Source organism: Giraffa tippelskirchi, chromosome 13 (assembly GCF_054371585.1).
Source record: "Giraffa tippelskirchi isolate mGirTip1 chromosome 13, T2T-mGirTip1v1.2.pri, whole genome shotgun sequence".
Taxonomy (NCBI): Eukaryota; Metazoa; Chordata; class Mammalia; order Artiodactyla; family Giraffidae; genus Giraffa; species Giraffa tippelskirchi.
The window spans coordinates 52,068,299-52,084,075 of record NC_137287.1 but is presented as its reverse complement, the minus strand read 5'-3'; the positions used below and the strand labels follow the sequence as shown (position 1 = coordinate 52,084,075).

The following is a 15,777-nucleotide window of genomic DNA, read 5'->3' as shown; positions in this document are numbered from 1 at the left end:
AAACTGGAAGATGGAATTGAAGACAGCCAATCAGAGAAGGCACTCAAGCAAGGCGGCAGGGACCTTGTGTACCTGCTGCTTGCTCAGCCAGCTCCCTTTGCTTAAATGTAGTCCTTGAGATGGAATGAATTTCTGATATAGAAAAACGTTGTTATCCACACCACCATTGCCCCCAGCTCCCGGTCACCACATCGTTATGTTCCGTGGAAGATGAGGCTTCTGTGAAAAGCTGTCACTGTTTTCACTGTTTGGGGCTGATGAGTATTAGTCAACCAGCTGCTGACAGCTGAGGCCATTCTCTAAATGTTGTGGCTCTTCAGGTTTTATTCACTGATTGCGTGTGTGTGTGTATGTGTTTGTGTGCTCAGGCATGTCTGATTCTTTGCAACCCCAGTTGCTCTCTGTCCCAAACTGTCTTTATCAACATAAATTTCTCCTACCCCATTCATATACATATACACATACACACACACCATGTATATACACACACACAGGCACACACATGTATACATGCACACACATCTGCCTGCATTTTATTTATTCATCTCTTTTTCCCTTAATCAGTTGAAAACAGGCAGTTTCTTTATGGATTTGGGACCGTCTTGCATGTTAGCAAAGAGTCGCAGAACATAAGCCACCTTTTCCACCTCTTAGATGGACATCATCACCACAATGTGACTGCCTCTCAGTGTAGAGAAGATTCCTAAACACACCTCTTCTTGTTCTTCTAAGCAGGCCTGCACGCTGGTTCAGAGCCCAATGGCAAGATTCATCTCGGATCTTGGCCACTGTCAGCATATATGGTTGTAACTGCTCTACTTCCCTAGCCCTAGTGCAGAGAAGTCAGTGGTGCAATGGTGGTCATTAAAATCCTTTTGACTTGCTGTTATTCTTCCAAAATAGAAAATATCTTCCTTTCGTTCATTAGAAAGTCCAGCTTCAATTCTAACTACACAGCTGTGCACGCCTCTTCCATATCATGCAAAAAGCACAATCTCCAGCCAGCATCATCCAGGAGTTCTGACTGCCATCATGATCAAATCAAAGTGGTAGATCCTATTCCTCAAACAGCTACTCAACAAATACCTATCCAGCGTTCACTGTGGCCCAGGCACTGTTCTGGGCACTGAAATAGGGCAGCGAACAATAAAGACAGTATCTTTTCTTCCTTGAAATTTATACTTGGGTTGCAGTGATCCAAAAGGAAATAAGAAAAGCATGGTAGTGATAAGCGCCTTGTGGAGAAATGAGGTAATGTAGAAGGAATCCTGAGAAGGCAGCTTTCCATTGGCTGGACTCAGGGAGGACTCCCTGAGGACAGTAATTAAAGTGAAATCTCAGGAATAAAATGGCAGGAGAATGTTCCAGATGGAGGGACTAGAGAATGCAGATGTTCAGGTGAAATTTAACAGGTCGGAGAAGGAAGTTCAGAGTGACTGGAGCCTGATGGATGAGGGAGAACGGGGGTGGGATTCAGGAAAACACCACAGGACCAGGTTATGTCTGATGTAATCAGTAAGAACTGGTTCTATTAGAACTACAAGGAGAAGCCAATGGAAGGCTTTTAGTAGTGAGGGAGCATAATCGGTTTTAACTAGCTCACTCGTGCCTGTGAATGAAAATGAGTCAAAAGAGCCAAAGTGAGACCAGTTGAAAGACTGTAGCAGGAAAGTAGTGATGGCGGTTTCTGGAAATGCAGACAAAATGGACTGATGTGTTTCATCCCAGAGGCAGAGGTGACAGGATGTACTGATGGTTTAGATACAGGGCATGGGAACCCAGGCTACACCCTAGGCTTTTAGAATTGGTAACTATGTGGATGATGGTGCCACTAACTAGTGTATGAAAGACTGGCCACAGGGCACGGTTTTTGTTAGTAGAGTTAATAGTTCAGATTTGGCCATGGTAAATCCAAGAGGACTCTCAGCCATATGGGATGTCAAGAAGCCAGTTAGATATATGAGTCTGGATTTCTAGGGAGAGATGTGGACCAGAAATACAGGCTTGGGTGTCTGTGGTGTAGAAATGCTACTTAAAGCCAGGTGACTCAGTGGGATTCACTGGAGAGAACATGTAAATAAGGAGAAGAATCAGGCCTGGGACACCACGGCATCTAGATGTGTGGCAACAAGGGAGAAGGAATAGCTGCAGCAAGAAAGTATTTCAGAAAAAACGGAGTAAACTCTGAGATGCTACTGAGAAGTCAAGGAAAATAAGAAAGGAAAAATGACCCTTGGATTTGGCAAAGTGAGGTCACTGACACCCTGAGAAGAAAATACTGCAAGGAGGATGGAAGCCAATTGGAGTGCGTTACAGAGAGACTATGAGATGAGGAAGTCTGAAGCAACAACATGGACTGCTCTCTCGGGGAGTTTTGCCTTGAAGGGAAGCAGAAAACTGGGATGATGTGACATCAAGAGAGCGTTGATTATTTTTAGTCTGTTTTTTGTTGTTCATAGGAGTTTTTCACCTAACAAAAGAAAGTGATTCATCTCCCATTATCTCCCTACTAAAAAATTTTATTCTCTGTTCTGATAGAAATGTGACCTGAAAGTGATAGTCATGTACATTACAGACAAAGGGTATGCTGAAAAAAATATCTGGTTAGCCTTTATTTTGTTGAAAATACAGATATTTATTAATTGCTCACAGAATAATATTAATACTATTTCAAAGATTCAGTTTAATAAGTATATCTGTAAAGTTTTAAAGACATTACCAAGGTAGCCACTTTTTTACTTTGTATCGAAAAATCAATCTTTTTTTGAGATATTCAACTCTTTATAATAAAATAGGTTTTTGTTAGATTCTTTTGCTCAGCTGTGAGCTTCCCTGGTAGCTCAAACAGTAAAGAATCTAATTGCAATGCAGAAGACCTAAGTTGGATCCCCAGGTCAGGAAGATCCCCTGGAGAAGGGGATGGTTACCCACTCCAGAAGACTTCGTATGTGGCGCTAGTAGTAAAGAACCCTCCTGCCAGTGCAGGAGACATAAGAGACACAAGTTCGATCCCTGGGTTGGGAAGATCCCCTGGAGGAGGAAATGGCAACCCACTCCAGTATTCTCGCCTGGAGAATCCCATGGGCAGAGCAGCCTGATGGGCTACAGTCCACAGGGTTGCAAAGAGTCAGGCATAACTGAGCAACTAACACGTTTGCCCAGCTGTAAGCTAATATAAATGTCCTGAGCATATGTGTGTGAGCGTGTGTGTGTGTTTGTGTGTGTTGTCATGCATTTTTGAGTTATCTTTAGTTCTATAACCTCGTTACTGCATGAAAAAATGTATACATTCCTTTTCCATTTGTCAAGTATTAACCATTCCAAATGATTTTGGTAATCCTTCCCATCTTAAATTTACTATTTTAGTGTTAGTAAGTTAGTTACTATTCTGCAGGCCAAGTGGAATGAGTCCCTGGAATGCTGAAGTACTAAATAGAAAGACCAGCTCTGATGGGGTTAATTGCTGCTGTGGTTGGGGGGCAGGAGGGTGGCAGCACAGGACAGGGACCTCCAGGTTCCTTAGTCCCCACCCTGTACTTGACTGACATGAAATCACTGAGTGGCTTTTGGCGCTTTCTGACAAATGCTTGCCTTCTCCCGGGCCTCTGCACAGACCCCATCAAACGCACCCCCTGCAGCCTGACAGCGTGGCGCAATGGGACGAGGTGCTGTGCTAAGGAAACCCAGACTTTAAACACACACACAGAAAAGCACTTTGTAGAAACTTGCAACCTTTTACTGAGAAAAATAACCTACCATTCTTCTAGAGGTGAGGGAAGAAACAAAAGGCCAAAGCATAACTGTCCCAAACAGTCTTCTTCACTGAAACATAGTTAGTAGTTCATTGGGCTCAGGCTTAACTAAGGTTCTTGTTCCATTAGTCATAGAGGATGCTCACAGACCCAAGCCCCTCCAAAGACCATTCAGTGTCTGAGAGCATGAAACGAGCTCCCTCTAACTTCAGTGGAGTGGGAGGTGAGGTGGGCAGGGCAGCGCCCACCTCACAGCATGGACTCCGAGACAGTGTCTCTTTCTGCCTCACAGATGGTACCAGCACTGCTTCGGCACCCAGCCCTTCTTCAGAGGAAGCAGTTGAAGTCTATAAAGATGAAGGTATGAGACCACTTACTCATCTAAAAATCTATACAAACTCTTAGAAAACCATCTGGATTTTGTTTGTTTGGGGAAAATGAAATAGTGAGCAAATCCATCCAATCCTCTTTAAGCATCTCTATTTCCAACACAAATATCCAACCCTCTCTATTTTATTCCATATCTACCCTTTTCAGAATTTATATATCCATTTGCTCCTCTAACAGTAACTGTTCATGAAACAACAGGATGATTGGAGAAATTATGTTTAAAGAAGATGTTTATTTGAAACACCAGAAGGAGGCTGTTTACAGCTACTTGTCAGGAATGGGTTCATTTGAGAATCACCTACCAGAGAACTCCATTATATAGCCAGAATAAAAAAGAAATGTTTGAAAGGCATCCTTGAAAATAAATCTTTGACAGGAACATCATTCCTCATTCTATGGACAGTTACTATGAGAAAATGTTGCTGACCCAAGTATCTTTAAAAGAAGAAAAAGGAAAAGAAAAATTTATGTGGGTTCTAAGAGAAAATTTGAGGGAGACATTGCAGGGACATTCATGTGCAGATAACACAGTTTTTAAAATATGTATTACCTGAAGGAAAATGAAATTGTCATTTCTCCCCCCTGTGATTAATTGTCCCCACACACAAAAAGTAATATTTTAAATCTATAACTGATAACTACAAAAAACTCTCTGAATGGTAGATGAGATTGTTGTACTTGTACAAATGGGCATCTGCTAAACCATATACCTCCTTGGAACTTTTAGATTGATATGCTGAGTGCATTTCTTCAGTTTGGAGTGATAAGAAAATATATCTGCATGTAAGATTGATATTAGCTAGTCCTGGAATCAATGTTTAGAAAATCAAAGTTGTCTTAAAAATAACACTCAACTGTTTACATCATTCGTTTCATCTCATGTTGCCTGTAAATGGTTTTTATAAGTGAGGCGTCCTGTGTAGGAAGGTGCTGGAGTCCAGCTCCAGCAGCCAGGGAATCGGCCTGAAGGGATGAGCGGTGTCAGCGGAGAATGATGCAGCCTCTGACTCAAAGTGCGGGACTGCATTTTTATTTTAAGCATCAGGTTTTCTTTTATACTTTTACAAAAGCATTAGGTCAGAGGTTTGATATCTTCAGTTCCCCCTCACCCAGATTTACTGTCTCCATAAATCATTGTTGCCCTTCAGAGTTGCCTCTTAAGTGTCCTTGTGATTACATTGTACCTCATGTTTGTCTCTGGGCTGCATACCACATTCCTCAGTTTATTTCTTATCTTTCCAAATCCTGCTAGCCCCTAGTATCCTAAGCTCATTATCTTCTAAAAAAGGCTTCTAGCTATTAGTATCTCTAAAATTCCTAGTCTCTATAAGCTATAGTAAAATATGCCAACACTACAATATTCCTTAAACTTTTAGCTTCTAACTATTCTTAATTATTCCTAAACCCTAAACTCAGCAAACTTCTTTTCCCATAAACATTTCCCTCACAAGCAGGTTTAAGGTAACAATCCTTCCCATGGGCTCAAGCTACGGCCTATGTGCTCATCCTGGAACATTCTTTGTAAAGATCCTTGAACAAATGTCAATAGTTAACTTTATGGATTATTTCCTGGGCATAACTACAGAAGGCTTTATGCTATCTCACTCTCCTCACAAGAACAATAAGCACCTTAACATTCTTTCCAGCCAACTCAACCGAAGGAAGGAAAGGACAAGTCAGAATCACAAGACCTAACTCCTTCATCCAGGGACCGTGCCTGCAGGATGAGGAGAGGGGGTTGGGGCCGTGCCTCCATTTTGTCAGTAATGCCTAACGCAGCTCCCAACAGGAAGGATAGTTGCTAAGAGTATGAGCTCCGGGGCCAGATGCTTGAGGCCTAGATCCTGTCTCTGGCACTAACAACGTATGTAGCCTTTCACAAGGAATTCTAGTCCTTAGCAAGAAATTAATACGTAATCACAAGTAGTTAACTTCTCTGTGGTTGTTTTCTCTACAGAATGCAGAATTATCTCCCAGAATACAGTAATACATGCCCATTGCTCAAACTGTTCACCTGGTACCTACATAGGGTGGGTTCCCCAGGCTAGTAGGGAGCTAACCTTCACTAGGGAGGGCTCTTGGAATCAACACTTGTGAAAGGAAAGAATGCAAAACTGGATAAATAAATTGAACTGCGAGGCGTTCTCAACCAAAGCCGCAGCCATGCTGAAGATGGCATGACAGTTCTGAGATGTCCAGTTGGGATGTGAGAGTCTGGCTCTTAAAACCTCCCATTGATGGGTCACTTGTCACTGGCTGCCATGGGAAGGGGTTGTGGTCTTGGATGAAGCCTCTCTCTTCTGTTAAGAAGCTTGAGAAGGGATGAGGGCAGCCTACAACTAGAAGAGGAAGCTCTTCCTTCCTGAAGGGGGTTCTGGTGGACCAAGACATTATCTGCTGTACTGTTGCTTTTGGTGGTCTTTTTCTAGTTCTCATTTTTTTTTTTTTAATGAATCCCTTGGCATCTCCCTTCATGCTACTCAAATATGTGTTTTTGGTTGTTGTTTTATGTTTGTTTTTCGGGGATTTTTTGGTGCTCAGTTTTCTTTGCACCGTGTGGGCTTTTTCTGTTTGTGGTGTGTGGGGGGCTTCTCTTGTACAGGCTTAGTTGCTCGTCGGCATGTGGGATCTTAGTTCCCCAGCCAGGAATCGAACCCTCATCCTCTGTATCTCCCTGTGTCTCCTATATCTCCCGCATTGGCAAGCAGATTGTTTACCGCTGACACACCTGAGAAGCCCTCCCAGTGATTCAGCCTGTGATAACAATTTTTAAATGTCTTGAAGTAGAATAGCAGAGTTTTAGGAAACAAGAGAAATAATCTAATTTAAGTGCTTCAAACTGAGATTTTTCCTGTGGAGTTGTTTGGTTTGGAGACATCACACCTTTACAGAGACACACTGTGATGTTTCTTCATGCTTTTAGGATCTCACACCATTAATTGCTCATGCCAGGATCAATTTCTCAGACCACTTTGAGGTGTTTTTTTTTTTACACAAAACTTTTAATGGTGGTAACTCCAATGAGTTCTGTCATGTATCACAAACGCCATTTCCTAATAAGACCAAATGTGAAGTCTGGGGGATTCTTTTACTGAAATTGTTAGTATCCATTAACTCCTGTATCTAAGAAAAAGAATTTTGAAGTGCACATTTACATGTGATCCAGTTTCCATCAAAAATAGAATATACAGGTTATGATTTTTGCCTTTTTTCTGAAACAGCATGTATTTATAGAAGACCACTATTTTAACTGATTATCATTCCAATGCTCAGACTAAGCATCTATTGCTTATAGAACTGCAAGTGTTGGAAATATTACATAGTTTAGCTTGATTGATAGAGACATGGCTTAGAATGAAAAAAAGAAATGAATTTGACATTGAGATCCTCCAAGATTGAGGTCATGATGAGGTTAAAAGGCATTCATATGTGTTGAGAATTCATTTCAAATATTCACCATCATGTTACATGCAGAAATATATCTCCTTGGTGATGTCTGGGCTATTTATGATCTCTGCAGCTACAAGACTGCTTATAAAAATGCTCATTACACTCTCCAGTTTAAGTGCAGAGCATTTTTACTGACCAAAGGTTCTCAAGGAGCCCCTGCTCTTGTCTTTGTTTCTAGGCTTTGCTTCTGACCCAGCATCTTCTTCTTAGGTCTTAGAATCACCAATATTGTGGACTGGCCTTTGTTTTTAGAATCCTTTCCAATATAATTCTCAGAGATTTTGAGCCTCATCCTTTATTTTTAGCTTTGGTTATTGGTTGGCTTGCTTTATATTTGGTATAATTTTGGCTCCCACAGGAGCCTCAGTGTCTTCTTAGAGTGCAAGGACCAAAAATAAACAAAAAACTGAGCTGGCTAATGTCACTTGGTTTGGAAGATAAGATTTTTTTTAAAAATTAAAACAGATATGTGGAAGCAGAATAATTTCAAGAGGAAACATCTTTGGAGATGTCTTCTGGGTCTGTGATTTTGTTCAAGTGTTCTAGACACATTTCCCACCAGGTTCTGAGAATGGATACTTGTTGCCCGTTTACCCTGTGTAATTGGTAACCGTCCAAACCGCTAACAGAAGGAGGTACAACTCATGGAGCAAGAGCTAGATTCTGAGCTCCAGACAGAGGACACCTGTTCCCAGTGACTCATCCCAGCCCTTGAGTGGGCAGTAGTTGAGCTGGGAGGATGAGATGTGAGGAGGAGGAATGCTGATGAATAATTCATCCATACGGGGTGGATGCGACAGCCAGGACTGAATAGAAATGAACTCCAAGTTAAAGAAATCTGAGAAAATATCTGTCAGTTGATAGGAGCTCTGAGGTCATTTATAAAACAGGGCACACACTTGTCTATTGGCAGATTTCTTTCTCTACTGGTAAAAATATTCCAATGATTGATTTAACGGTAGTTTACAATTTAAATACTTAAATACAAACCTAAGAGTACAAATGTTAAGGCTATTTAAGTTAGCAAATATAGAGGCAATCAGATGAAGGGGAGTAGTAAACCCAGGATTAAAATGAGCATTAGGAATATCAAGTACTCTGGTTGAAATTGCTATGTCATCATCATCATTATTTAAGATATAGTCAGTCTGCTTAACTCAAGGAGAATTCTCTGTTCTGTTAACTCTTAATAGATCATCCTCACTTGCAGTCAAGGTTAAGGCACCTATCGGGGGAAAAATGCTGTTTAAACACATCTTGATTCCTCTATCTTATTTCTTTTTGTTGTTTAGTCACTAAGTCATGTTCCACTCTTTGTGATCCCATGGACTGTAACCCACCAGGCTCCTCTGTCCATGGGATTCTCCAGGCAAGAATACTGGAGTGGGTTGCCATTTCCTTCTCCAGGGGATCTTCCCAACCCTGGGATCAAACCGGCATCTCCTGCATTGGCAAGTGGATTCTTTTACCATTGAACCACCTGGGAAGCCCACCTTATTTCTAAATCAGTACCCAATTTGAATTTGAAGGTCAGCTAGAATAAACCATATGCTCATCATATGAACAAAGTCAACTAACGCTCAGGTGCACACACACTTGAGCTCGTATTCCTTTGGAGCTCTGAGTAAGTCACATCATTGCTGTCTGCTGTTTATGAAGTGGGATGTTACTTGGCAAAGGACACCTTAAGCCTGAATCTAGTTTCAGGCCTCCCAGAGGTCAGAATTTCCATAGGATAGGGGAAGGCTTGAGAAAGAGTCAAACTTGCCAAAAAAGACAGCAGAGAAAGGGTCGGTTTATGTGTGAGGAATCAGATTCAGGGATGAGCAAGTGAAATGAAGTGAAAGTCACTCAGTCGTGTCCGACTCTTTGCGACCCCATGGACTATACAGTCGATGGAATTCTCCAGGCCAGAATACTGGAGTGGGTAGCCTTTCCCTTCATCCAGGGGATCTTCTAAACCCAGGGTTTGAACCCAGGTGTCCCGCATTGCAAGTGGATTCTTTACCAGCTGAGCCACCAGGGAAGCCCAAGCTGCTGCTGCTGCTGCTGCTGCTAAGTCGCTTCAGTCGTGTCCGACTCTGTGCGACCCCATAGACGGCAGCCCACCAGGCTTCTCCATCCATGGGATTTTCCAGGCAAGAGTACTGGAGTGGGGTGCCATTGCCTTCTCCGGGGAAGCCCAAGATATGAGCATAAATGCTCCCAACCATGAGTAGCTGTAAGCCTCCAGATGATTCTGTTTCTCTTCCTTGTCTACACTGTTGGAGAGAAACAAAACACTGGGCCAACCATGAAACTCCCCTCAGACTTCTCTTGTCTGATTTTCCTTCTTCCTTTCCCTGTTCTTGGAATCATTCTCGCCCTGCTTAGCATCCTCCCCATGACCCACCGATGGAGTGTCTGGAGACACCACGACACCTCTGGGCTGTCACTCTTGGGTGGTAAGAGTCTGAAATGTGGAATGAGAGCCATTGCCCTCTGGTAGTTCAGTGAAGAGGAAAGAGCTAAGACATATGGAGTGTCTCTTGACTCAGTGCCTTACATTTTTATGCAATCTGTTTTTCATTTCACAAAAAGGTAACCTGAGAGGAAGGAGAGAAAGAAAGGTGTGCATGGGGGTTGGAGAGAGATGAACTACTTTAACAATATTAACTCCCATGGCAGATACTCATATGATCTTACAAAATCCTCAAAAATGATAGTATCTTATTCTATATATTTTAATGCTTATTTTTCTACTGGAAAGCATAATGCATATTTATTGAAAAGTATTTTTAAACGCAGAAAAGTATAAAAGGTAACAAAAGAGTATAATCATTTTCATTTTAGAGATTAAATTGTAAAAAAGAAAAGTTTGCTTTTCAGTTAGCAACCTACCCTGAACATTTTCCCATGTCTTTAAAAATTTCTCAAAGGCAAACTTTTTATTGGAGGCATAATATTTCATCATCTGATTGTTCCATAATTTACATAGCCAGTGTCCTAATGTTATATTATTTAGTTATTTATAATCTCTCTCTCTATTATAAATAATACAGAAATGCATTATTTATATTTTAGATAAATCTGGATGTGTATCTATGATCAGTTCCTCAGGACAAAGTCTTGACTTTGGGTTGATTTACCAGGGAAAAGATTAAGATATTTTTTATCACTTACCTTTATCTTCTTATTTTAAAAGTAATGTGTATTTATTCAATGAAAAAATAAGCCAAAAAAGAAATGAAAAAATCACTCATAATGTCAGTCCCGAGAAAAAAACATATTAGTATGCTGGTATATAAACTTACAGTCTTTTTCTAGGCTGCCACACATATATATATGTGAAGTTTTTTTTGGAGGGGGAGTATTCCTGCAATGCATACCATTTTGAAGTTGTCTTTTAAATATAGCAAGACTGTGAAATTTTTTCCATGTCTTTTGATGGTCTAATATCATTTAATTGTATTAATAATTCCAATGAGCAAAAGTCTATAATTTACTTACCCAGGCTCCATTTTGAGTCATTTCTTTGGTTTCAGTTTTAAATTCTATACTAGCCAGGAACATTCTTTTAACTTGGTAAATGTTCATGATCATTCCTGTAAGGAAATTCAAATAAATGAAAAAATACATACAAATCTTTACTTTTTTCTACAATGAATAGTTTGTTCCTTTTTTTGATTTTTTAAATAATATATGTCCATTGTAGAAAATTCAAATAATTAATGGGAGTGTTTAAGGAATAGAGTAAAAACACATGACCAATACAACATTGTAAAGCAATTATCCTCCAACTGAAAATAAATTTTAAAAATAAAGAGTTAAGACTTAAAAAAAAGGAATAAAAACACATATGTAGTCTCAGCTCCTTGAGACAACTACCGTTTGCATTCTGAGAGCCATTTCTTCACGCATCACTTTCTGAATATTTGCAACCACGTAAAATTTTGTATAAATCAGTTATATAATGTGTGATTCTAATATCATTTTCCTTTTATCTTGTTTGCTTACTTCCCACCTTCCAGATATTCAGAGAGTAAAGCACACTGATTAAGAATCTAGTCTCTGAGCTCAACTCCCAGAGTCCAGATTCCAACTCTTCTCTGAGCTATGTGACTTAGGACAAATTATTTAATCTATGTGCACCTCAGTTTCCTCATATGTAAAATGGGAATGATGGCACCTCCATCATAGGATATTGTACATTAAAACAAGTCAACCCTCTTAACATGTCAAGGAATGTCTGATACACAGTAGGAGGCACAAAATTTTTAGCCATTGTTAAATATATGTGCTTATTTTCTAAAAAATATATCATATTCTATGCACTTGTTACAGACAGCAAAACTTTGTGGAAACCCCTTGTAGTCATTTGTGTAAATCTAATTCATCCATTTTAAAGCTCAAGTGTACTCCATAGCTTGGATGCATTATAGTTTATTCAACCATTATCCTATGATGAGCAAGCACTTTCTTCGCACTTTATTGCCATACAAACAATGCTGCAATAGATGTCTTTGCCCGTGTATCTTTACAAGAAGTGCTTCTATTTGCATGGGAAAAATTCCAAAGCAAGCATTCTCCCTTGAGGAGTGTATGTTTTTAATAGATATTGCCAAAAGGCTTTCTCAGAAGACTATAACAATTAGTATTTCTATCAGCAATCATTATTTTTGTTATTCCTAATTTTTGCCCATTCAGTGGGTAATAACTCAAGACTTTTAAGATGTCAATATTACTATCCTGATTCTGCAGGTAACTGAGGCTCGGAAAGTTTGAGTGACTGGTCCAGTTACCCAAAAGGTAGTAAGAATTTGGAAACCAAATCTGCCTGAACCCAAAACCCAGGCTTCTTCAATCCCCCCTTGCTGCTTCCCAAATCATACTTCTGGAGAAAGGGATATTCCATGCCTGTGGGAAGTAGGACTCAGTGAGAGGGCAGCCTGGGGAGATGAGACCCAGGCTAGGTTAGCAGGGGACTGAGGCTGAGGCGACAGCACAGACCAGCCTACTTGGTCCACATCACAGTCCTGACCCTCATCATGGCCTTGATCCTAAGCTGCAGTGACAGTCTTACTTAGGAATAAGGACACAGAAACCTCCAACGGTAGACCCCACCAGATATGAAGCTCAGACCTCTTTCTGGATGGTCTGGTTTATGCTCCCTCATACCCCACAGGGATCCTGTTCTGTAGCCCAGCTCACTTACCTGTCATCTCCCAAACCTCACTGGCCTGCTGTATTCCACCATCATTCTGCCAAATCTGCTTATTCAGGATTCACTCCCAATATCTTACCTTAGTCTTTTACTTCACTGTTCCCTTCCTTTCTTACTCTTTCTCTCCCTCCCTCTCTCCTTCCCTATTTCCATCAAATTATCTGAGCCAACATTTGAAGGACAGGAATCAATCCATATAATGCAGGGCAGTTGGCAGAGGGAGAGGAGGAGATCCACATTTTCATCTTTCTTGATTTCTCCTCTCCTTATTACATTTCATCTCCTACAAGAGGAAACTGTCTTTTCGACTGTTTCTTGTAAATCTATATAAAAATTATCATGTGCCTTATAACTATATAATATACATGACATATCCAACTCACTAGTATGTAAATATCTTGAAATCAGATGTCAGATCTCGTTCATTTTCATGTTTCAGGACCAACACAGTGACCTGTGCATAGTAGATCCTCAATATTGGATATGGAACCTATCATAGACAAGGGCTACTTATAATTCTCCTAATGTCACGGCCACTTTCCCAGAATGATTGTTACGATCAAGGCTCTTATTAGAGCAAGTTCCCTTTCAGAATCCTCCTATTTCAAGAAGTGAATTTTCCCCAAATGCTGCAAGAACACAAATAAAAATTCAAGACATGGACTTCCTTGTTTGTTCACTTTGAGACTTGGATATTCTCGTCCTGTAAGAGAACAAGATAAACTCCTTCTAAGTGGTGAATGTATGTAGATTATTTCCAATGACTGAGGCTAGTTATTTATGCTTAATTTATAAGACTTTTCAGATAAGTGTCTCAAATGCTTTGATTAAATATGTTTAATATCAGGTTAAATCGGTCGAAGTAGATAAAATCACTTATCTACTTTTTGGTATTTAAATTATATTTATCTCCCATTTGGTATACTTTAAAATATACATATATTTTAATATACACATAATTTAAAATACAGCAACTGGAAGGCAAGTAACAGTTGCCATCCAATCACATTCTCATATATATATTTTTTCTCTTACAAATTAAGTATGACTATAATTATACATTTATAGCAATCATTTCAGTCATGTGATCTCTTGGGCATATTTTGAAGATCTGATGAGTGAGGCTTGGAAACAAAATTATCCCACACTGCTGCTGCGGCTGCTGCTAAGTCGCTTCAGTCATGTCCAACTCTGTGTGACCCCATAGACAGCAGCCCAACAGGCTCCTCTGTCCCTGGGATTCTCCAGGCAAGAACACTGGAGTGGATTGCCATTTCCTTCTCCAATGCATGAAAGTGAAAATTGAAAGTGAAGTCACTCAGTCGTGTCCGACTCTTCGTGACCCCATGGACTGCAGCCTACCAGGCTCCTCCGTCCATGGGATTTTCCAGACTAGATCATGGAAACTAACTGAGTGGGATGGTAATCCTTGTCCAACACACAATTTTGGATCAAACTGTCGGTCCTAATAGGTCTGAATTAAGACAAGCATCCCTGTAATCTATTTTCAGATTCACGGGCCTAGTTTTTAAGCTCTTTGGGGCAAGTCATGTAGCCTTATAAGCCAAATAAGTTTATTTTGGATTCACATCACCACCCTTGGGTAACTTTTTTAGGTTGTGGCTCAGTTTCTCCTCTATAAAATGGGGATGATAATAGTATTTGTATCACAAAATTATGAAAACTAAAAGTGCTTGTAACAGCTGCTCAAACATAGTAAACTTTCAGCAGGTGTTGACATTTTTTTTTTTACAATTGCTGTTATTAAATGTATGTGTTGGCTTTCGAATTCTAACTACTCCAAATAAGACTCCTGTATCACATTGAATTCTCACCAAATCCATTGACCTGTATAAAGTTAAAGAAGCTCAACTGCAGGTGATAGTCAAAATACATAGCAACAGCTGTGACTCAGTCCCTGCCCATTAAGGTGAACATGCTCTGGTCCATCATACTGGCAGGGACCTGTTAAATATTGAAAACAACTGGAGTAAGCTAGGCAGACAAGCAGGAACACTTCAGATTCTCTCTCTAGCCCCCATTCACCATGAAGGATTTGATAGCTGGGTAACCTGGATTGAATACCACTCATAGAGTTTCCTTTTGTTCCTTCTGTGGCTGCTTTCTACCTACTTTGAGTTTTAGTCTTTTATAAAAAAGACCTAAAATGGAAAGTCTGTACATCCATATTTTAGGGTGCTTTGTCAACATGGCCTAATAAGGGTAATCATACACCTTTACAACAAGCATACTCTTGAGCATGATGAAGGTGCTGTTAATAATTATACCAGGACAAGCAATCACACTGGGGCCAGAGAAACCAAAACATGTGCTCGTCCCACCAAAAATGCAGGCTTTTCTTTCAACAAATCAAAATCATAATATCACTCATACATATTCAAGAATTTTTGTTGAACTTTGACTCATAAAAATGTACTATTCTTAGAGTATAATTTTTTCTATCTTGTCACTTTCTTGTTAATTAGTATAAAAAATAATATGTGGAGTAACTCCTTAAGATAGACCCATAAAAGGTATATTCCTAGACAATCTGAATAAATTAAGAGCAGTCTATTTTTCTTTTCTGTTTATTCTTTATCAAAGTATAGTTGATTTACAACATTGTGTTAATTTCTGTCATACAACAAAGTAATTCAGTTATATATACATATATTTTTTTTTTCTATTCTTTGCCATTATGGTTTGTCAAGGGATATTGAATATAGCTCCCCTGATGTAGCGTAGGACCTTGGTAATCCATTCTACGGTTTGCATCTGCACATCTCAAACTCCATCCCTCTCCTAGGCCCCCTCTCCCTTGGCAACCTCATCTGTTGTCTACATCTGTGAGTCTGTTTCTACTTTGTAGATAAGTCCATTGGTGTAATATTACAAATTCCACATGTAAGTGATATCAGATGGTATTTGTCTTTCTCTTTCTGACTTATTAATATTTGTCCTCCACGTTGCTGCCAGTGACAT

General features: G+C 39.9%; 1 protein-coding gene across 2 annotated transcripts in view; it reads left to right on the top strand.

The window, feature by feature from the left end:
- Positions 1–15,777, top strand: part of MACROD2 (mono-ADP ribosylhydrolase 2) — a 2,278,672-nt gene that overhangs the window by 2,127,415 nt on the left and 135,480 nt on the right. For both annotated transcript variants that reach the window (XM_081556519.1, XM_081556518.1), the window contains exon 13: positions 4,045–4,113. In XM_081556519.1, coding sequence (XP_081412645.1) covers positions 4,045–4,113 — 69 coding nt within the window. The remainder of the gene's footprint in view (positions 1–4,044; positions 4,114–15,777) is intronic.